Source organism: Ostreococcus tauri, assembly GCF_000214015.3.
Source record: "Ostreococcus tauri WGS project CAID00000000 data, contig chromosome 04, whole genome shotgun sequence".
Lineage (NCBI taxonomy): Eukaryota > Viridiplantae > Chlorophyta > Mamiellophyceae > Mamiellales > Bathycoccaceae > Ostreococcus > Ostreococcus tauri.
This window is the reverse complement of record NC_014429.2, coordinates 307,022-326,115: the sequence shown is the minus strand read 5'-3', so window position 1 is coordinate 326,115 and position 19,094 is coordinate 307,022. Positions and strand designations below refer to the sequence as shown.

Sequence of the window (19,094 nt, the reverse complement as noted above, 5' to 3'; positions counted from 1 at the left end):
ACTACCGGTCCCGGTATCTTCTGCTAAGCTATTCGACGAGGAAATCCACTGCGAGCGAGATGTGGTCGCTTGGATATCGCACCGAAGGTAACCGCCCGTGACGCAACACATCCTCGACGTTTGGACATTTCAGCACCGCCGTTGGCTCAAAACCATTTGCAGTATGCCAGACATAATCATTCGTTCCACAGAACTTTCCGTGACACGTCGTAAACTCGGGCTCTTGACCATCAACGGTGGCATACGCGCTCCGAAGCTCTCCCTCAAGCGCATGATGCAAGACCGCCCCACCGGCCGTCAAGCGCATTAGATTTCTAACTTCTTCGACGTCTAATCCATTTTCCGACGTCGCCGTCAACTTTAACTCGACGCCCGTCCTACTCGGGAAAGGCACGCTTTTGTCTCCAAATGCAAGCGCGAAACCATTCGCGTCCCATCCCCGGCGGAACGCCTGCATGGCGAGCGTCTCCGTCTCCGACGCGCATTCCGGTACGTCTACGCCGTCATCGTCGCTATCACCATCATTCGCCATCACATCGACGAGCGATCCCGACAATTCACGCCGATTCAGCTGCGCCAAATTGATGCGTCCGGTGGAGAAAAACTCATACAAGGCGCTCCTCGGCGAGAAGTTGTAGTCGCCGCAAATCACGCAGTGCGCCACCATTCCACGTTCGCTTACGCTCCTTCGCAATCTCCCTACCGTATCCAACAATACCCGAGCCTGCCCTACCTTAACATCGCCGCGCTTCGGATTAAATAAGAGGTGCGCGCTGACGCAAATCACTCGAAAGTCATCACGCACTCGATGCCTCAGCACGACCGCTACGGCAACGTTATCTCCCAATCCTCGCTCTAACTCATCAAAGTAAATTGTTTCCGCTGACTCCGCCTCAAACTTACGCGCGTTGTACAATACCACGCACCCGTCTGCCTTTCCCGCCCGCGTCGCCATGGCTGCCGCCTGCGTCCCGCTCCGTCTGAGTCGCTCGCTCACCACCTCTAACGCCTCTTTCTCCACCTCTTGCGCGCACACGACGTCAGCGTTCAAGGACTCGAGCTCGCACGCGACCGCGCGCGCACGCTTAAACGACTCTAGGCGATGCGACCCGACTCTGTAGAGCTCTCTCTTGTGCTTTTCAAGCGAACTCGGCGCGAGCAAGTTGTACGAGACGACGCGTACGTCGACCGCGCGCGCGTCGTCGGGGGTCTTCCGAGCGCGAGCGCGAGCCCAACGACGGGCGCGAACGCCCAAGCGGACGTTTCGCGCCGTGTCGTCTTCGTCGGGCGGCATGTGAGGAGAGTAAAAAGGCGCGGCGGAGAAGTGAATGTGGCGCTCGCGGCGACGGAGCGAGAACCGACCCACGAGTGGGCGGGAAGACTCGCAACGTGCGTGCGAATCGCGAGTTAATGTTGCAAAGAGACTGCCATCGCTGTGATGGACTTTGCACAGGGATGGTAATTATCTTTGCGTGAGGGTGAGTCGCGAGTCGAAGTGCCAAAAACAGTTTTGTATCTCTGAAAGATTCGATTACGTTGAACAAGTCTATTCGTCCTTCTCCGGACCCTTCGCACCGCGTTGGCGACCAGTACGGCGGGCCGCAATGAGACCGACCTTCGCACCAGTCGGGCGGTCGCGACGAATGGTCGACGCGTGACCGATGTGCTGGTGGTTACCACCCCCGTGAGGGTGCTCAACCGGGTTCATCGCAACACCACGAACCTTCGGCCAGCTGTTGCGCTTGACCTTGTACTTATGGTACGCCGTACCAGCCTTAAGCATCGGCTTGTCAAGACGACCACCACCCGCAACTTGACCGATCGTCGCACGGCAACCGGACGGAATCGTCTTCTTCGAGCCGGATGGAAGCTTGATGCGGGAGAAACCCGTGTCGAGGTTGTGGGAGATCAAGATGCAGTACTCACCAGACGCCTTGGCCAAGGTACCGCGGTCGCCAAGCTTCGACTCGACGTTGCAGATGATCGTACCCTCCGGCATAGAGCTGAGCGGCAAGATGTTACCGATGGACAACGACGCCTTCTTACCCGCGTACACGAACTGACCAGTGTACGTTCCCTCCGCCGCGATGAAGGTCTCCTTTTGGAGGCCGTATCGCTTAGTGTGACGGAAAGTCATCTGCGCAGTAGTAAAACGTAATCATACTCGGTCAGTCTTCGCTCTCAAAACTCCGTATATATCCACGCGCGACCTCGCGCAAAGCATGTAAGTCTCAAGACTCTCAGTGCCCAGATACCAGGACCAAAGCCCTACGGACGCTCGATCGAACATCGCCTTTCGCGTCTCACACGTCGCGCTCGACCGCTTACGCACCTTGGCCAGCGGCGCACCGCGTCCCGGATCGTGGATAATGTCCGTCACCACGCCCTTGACGTAGCCGTGGCGCTCGGAGAAATCCTGCGTCGTCGAACGATCGCCGTCCGCGGTCAGTCACTAGGTCTTTCACTCGCAAGGCTTCGGTCGTCACCGCTGACGCGCGCGCATCGACGCTCGTTCGCACACGCGATGCGGAGACCGACGCGTGATATTCCATTCGACGATTCGCACGCGTCTTCGCCCGCTCTCGAGCGCCGACGCGCCCGTTATCGCTCGCACGAAGCCCTCTCTCCGCCTCGATCGATTCGCGCCTAGGGCGCGCTCGTCTCGCGCGAATTCAACAACGCACCTGTTGGCGATGCTTCGCCGCGCCCTTACGGGTGTGCGTGTGCGAGCGGAAGACGCTCCCCTTGCCCTTACGGCACGATCGGATGACGCGACCCATGGCTAGCTAGAGGCGTCGCGAAGAGGCGGACGCGACGCGCGCGCTGGCGCTGGAGACCTCGCGGTCGGGCGCGCCGGGTCCTCGGATTTTTTATCTCGTGATATTACTTGAGTCGTGACTCGAGCGTGAGCCAGGATGTTTGGGCGTTAATATTGAGGTGTCTGTTAACGCCATATAGTGCATCGCCCGCGAAGTGACCGTTTGTGTCGTGCGCGCGGGCGTCACACCGCGGCGGTGGGACGACGTCGAGGCCGCGTCGCGACGGTTCGTCGCGCGCTTCGACGTCTTGGATCGGACGGGAATAAATTATCAAAGGGCTTCGCGCGGACGACGCGGGCGCGGACGCGCGTGGACGACGCGCGCGTCGGCATCGAGTGACAGCTAGGGGAACCAGAGCGACGGTCGAGATGCCGACGACGCGCCGAGCGACACGGGCGTCGTCAAGGCGCGCGGTCGATGACGAGCGCGAGATTGAGTCTCCCGTGAGCGCTCGAGCCGCGAGCGAGCGGTCGATGGAGGCGGAGGCGGACGGGGAGGAGGAGGACGATGACGCGCGGGCGAGCGGGACGCCGGGTGACCGGGACGTGAGCGCGTCGGTGGTCACGGCGAGCGACGGTGAGCTTTCGCCCGTGATCGAGGACGCGTGGGCGATGGCGGAGAGTCCGTCCACGGAGGCACCGCCCACGCAGACGCCGCCGATGCGAGTGAGTGCGAGGGTGGCGGCGATCGAGGAGAAGGCCAGAGGCGTGGAGTCGCAATCGGAAGAGGACAACATGGGCGGTCTCGAGACGCCTGAGCGTGATGTGACGTCGATGCGCGGTGAAGAAGACGATTGCGATGACGACGTCATGCTCGGTGGCACCCCGGAAGGGACAGATGAAGACGAAGAGGAGGAGGGTCAAAAGGTGGAGACGAATGGTCAACAGAATCTATTGTCGCCTGAGGATAGGTTCCGCCGGAGCGACATCGAGACGCGACATCGAGACGCGAGGCCAGGTGGAATTTGGGCGTCGATCGGATCTCCGATGACGACTCCGTTCCAGGCGAGGGCGGTGGGAGGTTCCATCGATGCGGGTGCGACGCCAAAACCGAGCGCCGCCGCGGCGCGCCAGCGCGCCAAGATGCGCCAGTCATTGCCGGCGCAGTTCCAAGCTCCCATGCCCATTTCACGACAAGTTGCAGCGCGCATCGATTGTTTGGGTCCTTCGCTCAATATCGTGCAGCGGATGATGCTCGTGGTTGGAATCTTGCTCGATTTCTACTCAAAGACGCAGTTGATTCGTGAACTTATGCGCTTTGCGCACGCGGGTTCCTGGGTCTGGTTCAGTTTCGTTCTCGTTTTCTTCGTGTTCTCCGCGATGTGTATCACAGGATACTGGGTGCTGCATTATCCCATGCCGCCCAAACCTGAGCCGGGAAGCGAGGGCAAGCAACAAAAGGTGTTTGGCTTCAGCAAATATGACTTCAAGCGTTACGTGAGACGATTCGGTGCTGTGTGCGCTACGTTGCAACTCGGTACGGCCTTTGCGGCGTGGCGAGCGCTTCGTACCAACGATTTGCGCGCAAGAAAAGCCGAAATGGACCTTCGGGGAATGCAACTGGTCGACACCATCTTCTTGACGCTGCCCATGGCGACGCTCCAAGCATACATTGGGATGACATGCTCCTCACCAGCGAACGTCTGTCCGGGTCGCGACGGATTTGATGTCTTACTTTTCTTCGCTGTCGCCGGCTCCATCACGTCTGGCACTCTGTGCTTCCTTTCGCTGGACCTTCACGAAAAACCGCCAACGCTCACTTGGAAGGAGTACTGGAAAGTGCACAGAGCGCACCTTTCTGAGATGATTGCCAAGGGTTTCTACCGATTCTTTGAGCTCGCTGCGCGCGTCTGCACCATTGGCCTGTTCGCCGCGGTCACAGGTCCGTACGTCATGCTCGTGTTTTTCGTGCACGCGTGCATTATCCTGGGTTTGATCAAATACCCTCTCTCTGGCGTTCCAGACAGAAAGGTGTGGGAGCGTTTCTGGGAAGTGCGCCCGTTCAAAATCTTTGGACGCGTCTGGAAACTCCCAGTCCTCGACGACATCAAGCTTTTGGTTGCATGCTTGATTTGGCCGCCGTCATCATACGTGTCGAACGCGACCGATCGTAAGGGCAAATTTTGGTGGCGTTCGACGTCGTGCCCACGGAAATCGTTTTGGGCATTGACTCGCGAAGACGCTCTTATTCCGTTCGCCGTCGTCCTCGGTGTGCTTGCCTTCGAAGCTGGAATCATGCTCATTATCATCTCCTTGATTGCCGAGGAACACTATTACATGTACCTCAGCATTGCCGTCATGACAAACTTCTTGTGGTTGATAAGCGCGGTGAACTGGATGAGTGCAGCGGCACTTTGGAATCCGTTCGTTCCGGAGGGGCCGCCCTTGGGTTATCCTAGTGTGAGTGCTATCAACAGTGCGATCGGTAACCGCCAACTGTTCGCGGGAGTGAACAGGACGCCGATGAAGAGCCCTGGTTCCAACACTTTCGCGCGCTCACCGATGGTTCCTTTCCGTTCTCCGTTGCAGCGCATGGAGGAAAACAAGGCATCACTGAACCTTGGAGGCGCACAGAAGATTGAGGAGCTCACGACGCCTGTGCTTGGCGCAGCAGATGTCAGGAGGAGCGACTCATCATCTGAGTCTCCGTCGTTGGGACCGCGAACGGTCCCAGTCATGCTCAAGGGAAGTCCAAGACCTGTTGAGGTGTACGTAGACATGGGCGACGACTCAGCCGAGCTCACGGAAGTAGAAGAAGAAGCCAACCCCATGGTGGTCGCTGCCCTCGGAGAGGAAGCCATGTTACGCACCAGTCTACAATGGCGAGACTCCATGGATCTCGATCGAACGATGTCTGGTGACGTTGAATGTGGCCAAAGTATAGATGACTTGGAGGCGGCGCGTGAAGCGCTCAACGCAGTTGCGGCCCTGAACACGACTGAAGAGTTCGATGGTGACTATGGTGCCACTCCTAACTTCGGCGGTGATACGCCTAACTTGGCCTCACCGTCCGTGTTTATGGATAAGGAAAACAACGAAGACTTCCAAGAGACGCCAGAGATGGGCGATGGCCCAGAGATGGGCAACGGCGCCTCCCCGATATTCCCGGTGTCACCTGTCGTGCACACGTCTGGGGGATACTCACCACGTTGATCGTAATAGAACACACGTGTAAAAGATTCCGTACAAACTAAAATATCTATTGATTCTTGTTGAAAGGCACGGCCGCGTCGCGAACTATGATGTTACGAAAAGCACCCGGTGCGTGCGCCGAATCTTCACGATTACCGAGCTCTGCGGCTCTGATAGAAGCATCTTCGATCGCTACGGCGACGCGACCGAGCGCGACTAACCCCGATACGCCAATGTACGTCCCTACGGCACCAACGGTCAGCACGGTACCGACGAATGCACCGGCGAGCTTCACACTCCGCGGAGATCCACGACGGACAATAGTAGTGAGTGCCGCCGCGCCGATGACGCTGGTGATGATCCTGTTCGTGTAGTCCATCGGCTTCGCGTCTTCGGGCCACTCGTTCAAATATTCGTTAAACTTCTTCTTCGAATCAGAGCTTTCAATTTCGTCCCAGAGCTTTGAAATGCCCTCGACGTGACCAGCTCCGACGACGCCGACTATCGATTGCACTGTGGGATCCCGCTGTAAAGCCGTCGCCAGGATCAAGTCCCGCTCGCGAACCACGGTCTGCTTCGTCGCCCAGTCCATTATACTCTCTTTCTGTCCACCTTTTTGCGACCCTGGAGTAAACATTGGATTGCCATTGAATGATTCAACTCGCACAAATTCAACCACACGTTTCGCGCATTTGCGAACTTTTAACAGATCATCCACGCGGATGGGCATCCCCTTCAATGCGCTATCCAGCACCTCCAGGCTCGTTTTCACCACCGCCTCACTATTCTTACACCCAGCTTTTTCCATGATCCTTGCAACCTGTGGCAGCTTGGCCGCGATGACGTTCGCTCGACGCGTTTGACGAGCATCGAGCGACGACGAAGGCGATAACGGCGATTCGTCTTCGCCCGCTTCCGGCCCGTTCGTCTCGTACACCGTCTCTTTCGACGAAACCAAACGATCGAATTCGGTCGAACCACGACGAACGCGCGCGTACAGCCTTCCTATCGTCGCTTTTTGACTTCTATCACCCAAGACAACAGTCGCCCCGACGTCTCTCGCGCTCTCCACCGCCGCAATAAACTCCGCCCCTGGTCTACAATCCAACACCGCCCCCACGACGGCGTAACCTAAACTCCCTACCACGAGCGGTATCTCGCCCGCCATCATCGTTCGCAGCGCCTCTCTTGGCGTCGCCACCCTGCGCGCGGCGTGCGCCGCCGGTCGCTCCTCGCTCGCGCTCCTGAGTAAAGCCTTTAATCGATCGCCGTCGAGCTCGATCACCACGAGATCGGGCTTATTTTCGGTGATCACCCTCCGCACCTCTCGCGCGCTGTCCGCCGAGACGTGCGCGCTCCCGATCACGCGCACGTCGGCGCCGGAAGCTGGATGCGAGAGCGTTTTCAGACACTTTGGAACATCCAGCGGGTGGTCCCGGACGCGTAAGACGTTGATTCCGTGCGTTCGTTCGAGAGAGATCCCCGGTGGGAAGTCTATCGGGTCGATCGCGTCGCCGTCAACACCCATCAGTGCGTGTTGGATGGCACTGCGGGGTGGTGAGTGAGGCAACTGTAGTATTGGTTGGACGTCTAGTGACTACAGCGCTAGTTGGGCGAAGCCGGGGAGGGAGGGACGGAAGTGTCAACGTACGGCGCGCGTTTGCGAGGCGTGAACACGCTCGCCAGGGATGGGGCCTCGGTGAAACGCTTGGTGAAGTCGGAGGCGCTGCCCGCGTCGGAGTCCTGGGGTGTCTCGCTTGTTGAGTGGATGACACCATGGGAGTGGAACGTCTTAAGCATCTTCACCAGGATATCGCGCTCGGTCTGGAGCTCGCCCAGAGCGTTTTTCATCATTTGACGCTCTTGAGCGAACTGCGTGGCGCTCGCGGAGGCGACGGAGGCGACGTTATCCTTGGCCTTTGCCGCTTCCTCGTTGGCGGTGCGAAGTGCCTCAGCAGTCGTCGCATCATTCTCTTCGGCTTCCTTCAACCTCTCCTCTAAGACGACCAAGCGCTCGTTCGCGACGCGCAAAGACTCCTTGAGATGTTCTCTAGCTACCTCGCTCTCTTTGTGACGCGCGCTCAACTGTTCAAACTGAGTTTGAATTTGTACAATACTGGCCACCTCGGCGGATGAACGAGATAGCGCCTCGTTCGTCAACCGAAGCTCCTCGTTCATGACCGCATTCCGCGTTTCCGCCGATGCAAGGTTCGCCTTGAGAGTCTCTAGATCAGTCGCTAGCGACGAGTGCTTCGTTTCGCTTGCCTCTGTCACGAGTTGTATCTGTTCCCGAGCGTGCTTAAGACTCTTCTCAAGCTTCTCTTGAAGTTCATTCCTCGTACTGGACGCTTGTTCCTCAAACGAGGCAAGTTTCTGTTCCTTTGCGAGAAGCTGTGCGCGCACGGCGGCGAGTTCTGCACGGATAGCTTCAACTTCCTTCTCGAGTTCATGTGCAGTTCCCGACGAAGCTTGTGCGACTTCAAGAGCATCATGCTTCGTCTGAAGCTCGACTTGAAGCGCGCTGAGTTTGGACTGCATCGACTCGCGAGCGTCGTTCGCTCGCTCAAGTTCTTCGGTCTTAGCGTTTAGTGCGGCCTGAGCAAAGGCTAGCTGAGCGCTCACCTCCTCCATAGCCGCAGTAGACGAGGATTCCGCTCTGGTGAGCGCATCTGTCTTCGCTTGCAGCTCAGTCCTCATGCGCTCGTTAGCACCGATTTGTTCTGAGAGTCGTGCCTTTGTAGCTTCGAGCTGTTGCTTATCAGAAGATGATGCAGACTCTACCTCTTGCATGGTGGCTCTCGTCGACTCAAGCTCGGACTGTAAATTTTTCAATCTTGATTCCATATCGTGCGCCGCTAGAGCTTGCGAAGCATCCGCCTGCGATTGAATTTTGCGTGCGGCGTTAAGCTCTGTTTGAAGGCGATCAATCTCGGCTTTCTGACGAGCAATTTCTTCACTAGCAACCTTCATATCTTCCTCGTTCTTTTTCTCCTTCTTTTCAAGAGAACGCAACGTGACTAGGTGAGCTTGCAAATCTTCGTTTCGAATTCTCTCCTCGGCGAGCTCATCTGACACACCTCGAAGTGCACTAGTTGTGGCGTTCGCTTCGTCAAGCTCAGTTTGAAGTTGTCCAAGCCGCACTTCAGCTTCACTCAGGGTCTCCAGTGTGATCGAGTGCTCTTCGATGGCTGTACCAGACGAAGACCGCGCCTGCACCAAAGAGGATTGCGCTTGCTCCAAAGCAGCACTCTTCGACTCAAGCTCCAACTGCGTGGCTTGCAGCTCGGACTGCATGGATGCGAGTTGAGTCTCAAGCGCCTGCGTCGCCGCGCCGGATGAAGACTGGGCTTGCTCCAAAGCAGCACTCTTCGACTCAAGCTCCAACTGCGTGGCTTGCAGCTCGGACTGCATGGATGCGAGTTGAGTCTCGAGCGCCTGCGTCGCCGCGCCGGATGAAGACTGGGCTTGCTCCAAAGCAGCACTCTTCGACTCAAGCTCCAACTGCGTGGCTTGCAGCTCGGACTGCATGGATGCGAGTTGAGTCTCAAGCGCCTGCGTCGCCGCGCCGGATGAAGACTGGGCTTGCTCCAAAGCAGCACTCTTCGACTCAAGCTCCAACTGCGTGGCTTGCAGCTCGGACTGCATGGATGCGAGTTGAGTCTCGAGCGCCTGCGTCGCCGCGCCGGATGAAGACTGGGCTTGCTCCAAAGCAGCACTCTTCGACTCAAGCTCCAACTGCGTGGCTTGCAGCTCGGACTGCATGGATGCGAGTTGAGTCTCGAGCGCCTGCGTCGCCGCGCCGGATGAAGACTGGGCTTGCTCCAAAGCAGCACTCTTCGACTCAAGCTCCAACTGCGTGGCTTGCAGCTCGGACTGCATGGATGCGAGTTGAGTCTCGAGCGCCTGCGTCGCCGCGCCGGATGAAGACTGGGCTTGCTCCAAAGCAGCACTCTTCGACTCAAGCTCCAACTGCGTGGCTTGCAGCTCGGACTGCATGGATGCGAGTTGAGTCTCGAGCGCCTGCGTCGCCGCGCCGGATGAAGACTGGGCTTGCTCCAAAGCAGCACTCTTCGACTCAAGCTCCAACTGCGTGGCTTGCAGCTCGGACTGCATGGATGCGAGTTGAGTCTCAAGCGCCTGCGTCGCCGCGCCGGATGAAGACTGGGCTTGCTCCAAAGCAGCACTCTTCGACTCAAGCTCCAACTGCGTGGCTTGCAGCTCGGACTGCATGGATGCGAGTTGAGTCTCAAGCGCCTGCGTCGCCGCGCCGGATGAAGACTGGGCTTGCTCCAAAGCAGCACTCTTCGACTCAAGCTCCAACTGCGTGGCTTGCAGCTCGGACTGCATGGATGCGAGTTGAGTCTCAAGCGCCTGCGTCGCCGCGCCAGATGAAGACTGGGCCTGCGCTAGTTGCGTCTTCGCTGAAGCCACTTGCGCCTCGAACTCGATGCGAATCGACTTGACCTGAGATTCGAGTTCTTTGACCTTCGCTTCCGATTCTGACTTGACGCCTTCGATGGAGGATTCGAGCTGTGCCACTCGAGCTCGAGCCTCGCGAGCGTCCTCGTGCATCGCGGCGGTCTCCTTGCTTGATTCACCAGAGCGCGCCGCTCCCTCCCTCGAGCTCGCTAGAAGTGTCTCCAACTCTGAAATTCGCTCCTTGAGCGTTTGCTTTTCCATTTCGAACTTCTCTCTTTCTTCCAGGAGCACTTTTTTTATCGCTCGCGCCTCGGTGTGTGCCTTTTGCTCCAACTCATCCAACGCCTCCTCGTCCACGTCACCTCCCTTACCCTCCGTCCTCGCCCGCGCCCGCGAAAGCTCGGCCTTTAGTTCCTCTATTTGCGCCGTCATCTGGCTCCAAACGGTCGCCGCTCGCTGCCGTATCTCCTCCTTTTCGCCTTGCGCCGCCTCCGCCGCCTTCTTCAGCTCGGCGTTCGCATTCGCCTGTCTCCGCATCTCCCCGTTCAGCGCCGCCTGCGCGCGCTCCAGCGCCTGGCCATGCTCCAGCGCCTCACGCAACTGTTCCCGGAGCGCTCGAACGTCCTCGCTCGCGCGCACCGTCGTCGCGTCGTCCGACCCCGTTCGTCGCTCGCGCTGATTCTGCACCGCCGTCTGCACGCGATTCTTCGCGTTCGCGAACGCCCCTCGCAGCTTATCCGCCATCGCGACGCGCGTGCGCGAACGTTCGACGACCGACGCGCGTTCTCGCGCGCGTCGGTCCCGCGTCGCCCGCCGCGGGCGCCGCGAAGGCGTCGACTTTGGTGCGTCCGTCGTGCTTTATACACAAACCCCGTAAATACATCGACACGAGGTCTCGGGCGGTGGTTTGAATCGCGCGCGGAGGTCGCGAACGCGCGCGTACGTCGCGGTGCGAGCGCCGAGAGAGGTCGCCGCGCGCGATGGAGGCGTCGGGAATTTTTCGCGCGCCCGTCGAACCCGTCGTGGGCGACGGTGCGGCGAAGATGGCGGAGAAAACGTCGCCGATGGCGACGGATGAGACGCGCACGACGACGCGCGAGGCGGAGGGCGACGCGGTGGAGGTCGAGCGACGGGCGCGCGGGACGAGCGACTGGACGAAGGGGCGAGGGAGGAAGCGGAAGAGTGATCTCGACGGGGACTCCGATGCGGATTACGACGCGGTGGACATGGATGAGGACTCTCAGGAGGAGGACTGGGACGACGAAGACTTTGAGGCGCGCGCGCGCGGGCGGAGCGCGAAAGTCGGCGCGGGGGCGAAGATCGTCGACGGGAAGGTAGTCGCGACGGTGGGAGATGGGAGCGTGGAGGGTGACGCTTCAAAGTTGGTGAAGGTGACCGCGGGAGGGGCGGTTCGGGCGGATAGGAAAGGGAGCGATCCGACCATCGCTTTGCTCGCCGCGCTGAGAGAGTATGTCGCAAAGTGTGGTGGTCACCTTTCGGATGATTGGACGTGTACGGCGACGATGCGCACAAACGGAGCGAGTGCGGGGACGTATGATGCCTTGTACTGGTCGCCGGGGAAGCAGGAGCGATACCGCTCGAGATTGGAGGTGATTCGCGCGCTCGGACTGGCTCCGCAAAAGGAGTTGAAATCGGCGAAGACAAAGAAGACGGTGGAGCATATCGAGCCCATCTCGCGCGAGGAGGCCGTGAAGAAAGCTCAAGAGAGCGACACGCCGACGACGCCGATGGATTTGGGTGAGAACACGATCGTCGTGGACTTTGGTAGAATTCTTAGCGAGGACGACTTTCACGATGACGTGCACATTTGGCCCGTCGGGTACACGACCACATGGCAGAACGACTCCGGCGTGATTTTCACCAGCAAAGTCACGAGCGCGTCTGATGGCGCGCCTGAGTTCATCGTAACCACGGAAATCGACGGAAATGTCGTCTCCGCGTGTTCTGCCTCACCGCTCGGCGCCTGGGTGGAGATGTGCGAAGCTGTGGGTCCGACCGTGTCTGTTGGCATCGTGGATCACTTTGCGTTCGAAGACGTTCGCGTCGTTCGCGCTATCGAATCCTTGAACGGATCTGATAAGTGCGAAAAGTACCAATATGTTGAAGAGCGCAGCGGGTGGGACGACGAGCGTGTCCGTCGAGCCAAGGCTCGCGTTTACGAATCCAGAGAGTTACTCGCAAAGATCCGCTTGGTGGCAAAGAAAGCCAAGACGGAGAAGAGGGCCATGAGCAAAGTAGAGAGAACCGTCGAAAGCATGATTGAGCGTCTCATCTCTCGCGTCGACGCTGCGGTGACGCGAGAAAGGCAAAGAGATGAACGTATCTTGGCAAAGAAGGCTCTCGCAGCTGACGCGAAGAAACATCGCGACTCTTTGAAAGAGGCGGCCAAAGCGGAAAGAGAGGCAGCGAAAGAAGCGGCGAAGATGAAAAAGGAAGCGCAGCGGGAGACAGAAAAGATCGCGAAAGAAGCAGCAAAGGCTAAAGCTGCGATTGAACGTGAAGCGAAAAAAGAACTCAACAAGGCAAAACGGGCAAAGGAGGCTGAGGAGAAGAAGATTCGTGACGCCGAGCGCGCTGCGCTTAGAGAAAAAGTCGACAAGAAGCAAAAGGAGTGGCTCACGGGCATGCAAGAACGTGAGCCGGATAGCACGGATACGTCGTTCGCCCCACCTGTCATGACGCCAAACTTGAAGATTGAGCCAGACTTTACTGAAACAACAGAACTGGGTGACATTTTGGAAATTTGGATGTTTCTTGATCGCTTCAAGCGAGAACTCTTTGGCCCGGAAGCCGACGCGAAGTCGCCTCCAAGCGTTCAATCGTTGGCGCGTGTTCTATCGAAGCCGCAGGAGTGCGAAGAGCTCCTGGCCTGCTTGCATTTGAGCTTGATAGCGCCTTGTGTCGCGGATGTCGCTGCGTCGACAGATAAGTCAAGCGCCCAGGCTTTGCAGTTAGTTCCGGATGGAAAAGCGCACCTTTCAGAGACGAAAGGGGTGTGGAAGGAGGTTTTGCGTCGGTTCTTACACGCATCGTCGGTGATATACGATATGCCGTCGTATGAACCGTTTTTGAAGGATGCGCCGCCAATTTTACCTGAAGCGGCGGATGTCTTCACGAGGTACATGTGTGCCGGAAATTCTGGTGTAGACCCGCTCTCTTACGAGGAAGGACCCACCTGGACCGGTCATCCTGTCGAGAAGTACAACGTTCGGATCTCCCCCGCTCTGTGCGCGATTGCCGAAGCTGAAGTTCTTGCAGCTGCGGAAGCCGAGATGTTCACGTACGGAAGTGGTGGTGTGGCTGATGACGCCTCGCGGGTGGTCGATTCGAGACGACAAAAGGCGACCAACGCAATCAGGGAGGCAAGACATTCTCAGAAAGTCCATGCCGTACGTTGTGCGTTGAGAAACATTTCGTATCAGCACGCTTTCAGTCAGGTCTGTCGTCGCGGTGACGCAGCGGCGGTCAAGGGCCAACATCCTAGAGGTTTAGATCTTCGCCTGTTCGACGCTCGCCTTGAGGCCGGCGTGTACTGCGCTGCCGCGCATTCGACTGAAACTGAAACTGAAGAGCTCATCAGAACGGACGCTTTGGAAACTGCGAAGAATATCGCCAATCTGACGAATGGAAACGGCGCAAAGGCACAAAAAGATCTGATGGCAGCAATCGAAGGCGCGATCAAGCAAACAAAGGCTCCTGAAGAGCAGCTTCCAGCGGCGCCGTGGCAAGAGGGTTGCATCGTGTGTGGTCTGGACGTTATGGCTGGCGTGGTTCTCTTGTGCGATTCTTGCGACGCCGAGTATCACACGAAGTGTCTTGATCCGCCTCTGTCTGCAGAACCAGAGGGAGAATGGTTCTGTCCGACATGCGTTCGCAACAAGGAGAACGTCAATCCGACGCCCAGTGTGTACGAGTTGAAGGCGTTCAAAGGCACGAAGCTCGAAAAGGCGGCCACTGGTGAAACCATCGCAGTGAGAGACGCCGCGATGGAGAACGAAGATGATGAGGAGAACTCGATGTACACTGGCGGCTCTCGCGGAGCAATGGGTCGACGCCTGCGCTCTCTGGCGCGCGCATTGGATTCAGTCGGCTTCGAGGGTCTTTCGGTTCAATCTAGAGTGACGCTGATGCGTACGTTAGTAGCTCTTGCACTGGACTCCGTGGCCCTACGTACGTCAATTGATAACGGCGTCAACATGGCAAACGAAGTCAAAAAGGACATTAGGCAGCACGTCAAGGCTTGGAGCGAGTATCGTCTGGATCGCGAAGACGGTAAAGGCGACGCGCGCGATGCCGAAGAGGCTAAGGCGGCCGAGGAAGCGACGAAGGAAGTCGCTGAACCGATGGATGTTGACGGCGAAACCGAGCCAGGAGAAGAAAAGAAGTCTGAACAAGAGAAGAAGGAAAAGAAGAAACGAGTTCCGAAGGCGGAGGAAAAAATTCCGACGGATCAGGAAATAGCCGTGGCTCGCGTGCGATGGCAGAAGAAATGGCACGAAGTGGAAGTTCCTGCGCTGAATACCGCACCACGTCGCGACGTTTTGGGTTCTGATCGCCACCGACAAAAGTACTGGGCGCTTGGTAATTGGGGTGAAGTCATCGTTCAAGCCGCTAAGGACAGTGAACACTACGAAGTTGAGCCAGAGTACGGTATCTTGACTTTGGAAGACACGAAAGCTCTCATCGGCAAGATAAATCCAAAGGGTAGACGAGAAGGTGATCTCTGGCGATCTTTGCAACGTCGATACGGAGCAGATCCGGACGCACTGATGGAAATAAGTCCAGTCCCTGAGCGACCGGATGACAGCGCGTGGGGCATGAGTGAATCGGCTGGGGACGCTGAAGACGCTCTTTCACGCGTTCGCGCTGCGTTCTTGAACTTGGACAGTGAAATCCCTGACGTTGCTTTCAACGAGGTTCTCGGAAGTCCGGAACGTAGGACAATGTGGCGCAATCTTGCTGCGTCGGCTCGCTCACTTTCCTCATTAGCCGCTGCGATCGTCGTGTTTGAACGTGCCATTGAGGGTGACTGGTTGCAGTCTGGGTGGATGTCATGGAGTTGGGTGTCGCCACTCATGCGCAGTGCGACTAGATCCAACGAAAAGAGCGATGGTCTCGGGCTTCGTCTTCACCTCATCGCGCTTCGTCGCGCCTTCAAATGGAACAAGGCAACTCGCGTGTCCGACCGGATCGCACACATCCCAGCTTCGACGGAACCCCTTGCCCCGAGAGCCGCGCGCGCGAAGAGAATCGCAGTCGTGGAGAGTGATTCTGACGATGACGATTACGAGGAAATATTTTCTGATTCAGAAGAGGTTGTCGCGAAAACGACTTCAGAGAGTCGACGATTCAGACTGTAAGTTACGCTTTGCACGAAGTTTGACATGACAATGATTTGTTTAATGAGACAGCGAAAATCCAACACTCAATCAGAAGAGCGCGTGTCCCATGAGCGTCTCGAGAACGATGAGGCTCGCGCATCCAACCATCGCCGCGCGGCCGTTAAGCTGCTCGACCTCCGGAGAGAGACGGTCCTTGACGGCGAGCCACGGCGGGCAGCCGCGGAAAACGTATTCCCACTCCTTGCTGCCAGCCATCTTGAACGGGTTCGCCTCATACCCCTCGTTCGAGCTGAACGCCGGGGCTAGCGACGCGAGCGACCACACGAACATCGTGTGCGTGAGCTCGCCAAAGTTGTGCGCCGCCTGCTGGGTGAAGGACTCGCCCGTGGTGATCTCGCCGAACAGCGCGAGAACAAAACCGAGCATGGCGACCCGACCGTTGATCACCTCCGGCGCCCAGCCCTCGAACGCGAGAATTTCTTGCGGTGTCTGTACTTTCGCGTTGATCGAGAACGCCGGGAAAACGACCTCGTCCACCACGTGCACGACGACGTTTCCACCGAACGCCTCCTTATCCGCCTCCGCCACCCGCACCCCGTCCACCTTCACCCCACTCGAGACGTCCACGACGATCGATCGTCCGCTCAGCGTCTTCACACTCCCATTCTTCAAATCTCCGGACCTCACGGATCCGCTCACGACGTGATGCTTCAGGATCTCACCCAAGTTTTCCCGCGCCGCCAGCTCCTCGAACGCTTGACTTCGCTCGCGCTCCGCTCGCGCGAACGCGCTGTCCGTCGGCGCGAACACCGTGAGCGGTTCCGTCGACGTCGCGATCACGCTCGTCAACTCCGCGGCGTCGAGGGCGGCCAAGAGCTTGGTGAATCGTCCGTCACCGAGCGCGCCGAGCGTGTCTTTCGTCGACGTCGACGCGTGGGCCTCGACCGCGGCGGCGCGTCGAACGTTCGCGATCGACGGTCGAGCGTGCGGACGTCGGCGATGAACGGCGAGCCTGGCGCTGGCGAGGGCGACACGCATCGTGGGACGCGTCGACGCGGACATCGCACGGGACGGCGACGTGGAGTGACGACACGGGTGGTATCACACCGAGCGGTGCGATTGGAGAAGATTATCCGCGGCGAAGGGACGCGAACGGCCGCGAGGGCGCGCGCTTGGAAGAGAAATGTGTCTGTCGTGTGATACAATTCCGTGCTATACGGATTCGTGCGCGAGTGCGAGCGGGACGTGAGATGCACGCTGCGGATGGGTCGGCGTCGATGGTTCAGCAGCACCCGCCGCTCTGCGCCTTCGGACCGGCGTCGATTTGGACGACGTCCGGGAGGAAGACGTCGGGCTCCGTGTCCTCGCTTTCCACCGCGAATCGAGCGACAGCCTCGAAGGCAGCGGTGACGTTAATGTCTTCCTTCGCACTGCACTCAAAGTGCATCAGACCGCCCTTTGACGTGCACCAAGACTTGGCCTTTTTCTCGCTGATCACCCTCTTGCTCTCCTTGCCCTCCTCCACGTCGATTTTGTTCCCGACGACGACGATTGGGAACTTGTCCGGATCGCTCGGTGACGCCTGCACCAAGAACTCGTTTCGCCAGTTCTCCAGCGACTCGAACGATTTCGCACTATTCACGTCGTACACGCACATCACGCAATCCGCGCCTCGATAGAACGAGACGCCGAGCGACTGAAACCGCTCCTGCCCGGCGGTGTCCCAAATCTGCAGCGTCACAACCGTGTCGTCCACCGTGATCTCCTTCGTCATGAAATCCGCCCCAATCGTCGCCTTGTACTGCTTCGAAAACTTGTTATTGACGTACTGCGACATAAGGGACGTCTTCCCAACCCTATGCGTCGTCACGCACCGTCAGTCTCTTCGCGCGCCTCGCTCGCGTCTCTTCGCCCGCTGCTTCCCCTCGCGTCGCGCATCGCCTCGTCATCGCTCGCACGCACCCCGAGTCGCCCAGGATTATGACTTTAAGTAAAGTACGCTACGATCGCGGCATCGCGCATCGCGCTCGTCAGTCCACGCGTCTCGTCGTCGCCGTCGTCGTCGTCGAGATGGGCTCGAACCAACACCAAAGCGTAACCGACCACATCCCCGCCCTCTATCGCCGCGCGCGCGCTCGTTCGAGTCATCCACCGCGCGCGCGTCGCGCATCGTTCACGCGCGACGCATCGCGCACCTTTTTCGTCGACATCTTCCTCGCGTCGCACCGCGCGTCGACGTGTGTGGTGCACGATGTCGCATCTTGGTATCGTTTTCATGCTGTACCGTTTGCCCACACGAAAAGTTTTTCGAAATCAAACGACACCCCCGTCGACGTCGCCCGCACGTCGCGACGCGCGCGCGCGTCCGTCGCGATGGACGCGACGTCGACGTCGGAAGCGGTGGACGCCGCGCTGCGCGACGTCTACGCGGCGTGCGAGCGCGTGCGAGAGGCGTTGCAAGAAAACTCGCTTCCGAGCGATGTCAGACGCGCGCTGGACGGCGTCGAACTTCGTGCGAGAGCGGCGCGGGCGATGGAGGCGCCGCGAGAGGCGTTGGAGGCGATGCAGCGAACGGTTCGTGCCACGGTGGAGGCGGGAGAGCGGGCGACTTGGACGTGGGAGGTGGACGCGCGCGAGAGAGGGCGAGAGGGCGAGCTCGTTCGGGACGTCACGGAGGAGCTCGATCGGTGGGCGGAGGAGGACGAGCGACGGCGGGCGAAGCGGCGGGAGGAAGATGTGTGTGCGCGTTCGTCGTCGGTACGGGCGGAGGAGGCGTCGGGGGTACGGGATGGTGCGCGCGCGTTGCGGGAGTTGGAGCGGGCGACGTTTTCGAGACGCGCCGTCTCTCGTCGCGAGCCGCTCAATGGAGAAGACGAGGCAAGGGAGCGCGGGAGGAAAAAGAGGGAAGAAGTTTTATTAAAGATAGACGAGACGTTGGCTTCGATCACGGATGAGGGGATGGAGGGTGCGGTGACGGTGGCCTCAAACTTGGGCGATGGTTCAGCGAAATTCGTCGTCGGTCCTGTTGTCGGTTGGTTGACCAATCAGAGTACGTTTTTGCGCGCCAGCGTCGCTGTGGTCCTTGTGTGCACTTTCTTCGCGATCGTGCTCATCGAATTTCTCGTGGATGAACGGTCCGCGGATTCCGGTGCCGTGACGTTCAACTCTGCGCCGCGCGCGTAGACATACGCGTACGTCTTCACCAAAAAGATGCAGGGAGATTTTTTCCTTCGCCACGCCTGAGACCGCGCGTGTCACTTCGGCGCTGTGTACATGGATTAGCTTTAGCGAGATGTAACAATTATTTTAGGCCGCGATGAACGACGCTGTAAAACAAGCTTAATGTTTTGGAAATCACAAAC

General features: G+C 58.6%; 9 protein-coding genes across 9 annotated transcripts; 3 read left to right on the top strand and 6 right to left on the bottom strand.

Moving 5' to 3' along the window:
- Positions 1-28: 28 nt before the first annotated feature.
- Positions 29-1,294, bottom strand: OT_ostta04g01870 (Endonuclease/exonuclease/phosphatase; the record flags this gene model as incomplete). The annotated part of the gene is made up of 1 exon (XM_003078669.2): positions 29-1,294. One exon carries the CDS (start codon positions 1,292-1,294, stop codon positions 29-31), a length of 1,266 nt encoding a protein of 421 aa, XP_003078717.2.
- A 252-nt stretch (positions 1,295-1,546) lies between these two features.
- On the bottom strand, positions 1,547-2,780 carry OT_ostta04g01860 (Ribosomal protein L2, conserved site; the record flags this gene model as incomplete). The annotated part of the gene is made up of 3 exons (XM_022984475.1): positions 1,547-2,137; positions 2,333-2,416; positions 2,685-2,780. The coding sequence occupies 3 exons, from the start codon at positions 2,778-2,780 to the stop codon at positions 1,547-1,549; spliced, it is 771 nt and encodes a 256-aa protein (XP_022838741.1).
- A 512-nt stretch (positions 2,781-3,292) lies between these two features.
- On the top strand, positions 3,293-5,971 carry OT_ostta04g01850 (Transport protein XK; the record flags this gene model as incomplete). Its single annotated transcript, XM_003078665.1, has 1 exon — positions 3,293-5,971. One exon carries the CDS (start codon positions 3,293-3,295, stop codon positions 5,969-5,971), a length of 2,679 nt encoding a protein of 892 aa, XP_003078713.1.
- Positions 5,972-6,017: 46 nt separating this feature from the next.
- OT_ostta04g01845 (Pheromone shutdown, TraB) lies at positions 6,018-7,478 on the bottom strand (the record flags this gene model as incomplete). Its single annotated transcript, XM_003078664.1, has 1 exon — positions 6,018-7,478. One exon carries the CDS (start codon positions 7,476-7,478, stop codon positions 6,018-6,020), a length of 1,461 nt encoding a protein of 486 aa, XP_003078712.1.
- Positions 7,479-7,555: 77 nt separating this feature from the next.
- Positions 7,556-11,113, bottom strand: OT_ostta04g01840 (unnamed product; the record flags this gene model as incomplete). Its single annotated transcript, XM_022984474.1, has 1 exon — positions 7,556-11,113. One exon carries the CDS (start codon positions 11,111-11,113, stop codon positions 7,556-7,558), a length of 3,558 nt encoding a protein of 1,185 aa, XP_022838740.1.
- A 299-nt stretch (positions 11,114-11,412) lies between these two features.
- On the top strand, positions 11,413-15,750 carry OT_ostta04g01830 (Zinc finger, PHD-finger; the record flags this gene model as incomplete). The annotated part of the gene is made up of 1 exon (XM_003078662.2): positions 11,413-15,750. The coding sequence occupies one exon, from the start codon at positions 11,413-11,415 to the stop codon at positions 15,748-15,750; it is 4,338 nt and encodes a 1,445-aa protein (XP_003078710.1).
- Positions 15,751-15,819: 69 nt separating this feature from the next.
- OT_ostta04g01820 (Chlorophyll a/b binding protein domain) lies at positions 15,820-16,770 on the bottom strand (the record flags this gene model as incomplete). Its single annotated transcript, XM_003078661.1, has 1 exon — positions 15,820-16,770. One exon carries the CDS (start codon positions 16,768-16,770, stop codon positions 15,820-15,822), a length of 951 nt encoding a protein of 316 aa, XP_003078709.1.
- Positions 16,771-17,014: 244 nt separating this feature from the next.
- OT_ostta04g01810 (Small GTPase superfamily, Ras type) lies at positions 17,015-17,942 on the bottom strand (the record flags this gene model as incomplete). The annotated part of the gene is made up of 3 exons (XM_022984473.1): positions 17,015-17,588; positions 17,695-17,732; positions 17,928-17,942. 3 exons carry the CDS (start codon positions 17,940-17,942, stop codon positions 17,015-17,017), a joined length of 627 nt encoding a protein of 208 aa, XP_022838739.1.
- A 163-nt stretch (positions 17,943-18,105) lies between these two features.
- Positions 18,106-18,915, top strand: OT_ostta04g01800 (unnamed product; the record flags this gene model as incomplete). Its single annotated transcript, XM_003078659.2, has 1 exon — positions 18,106-18,915. One exon carries the CDS (start codon positions 18,106-18,108, stop codon positions 18,913-18,915), a length of 810 nt encoding a protein of 269 aa, XP_003078707.2.
- Between the last annotated feature and the right edge of the window lie 179 nt (positions 18,916-19,094).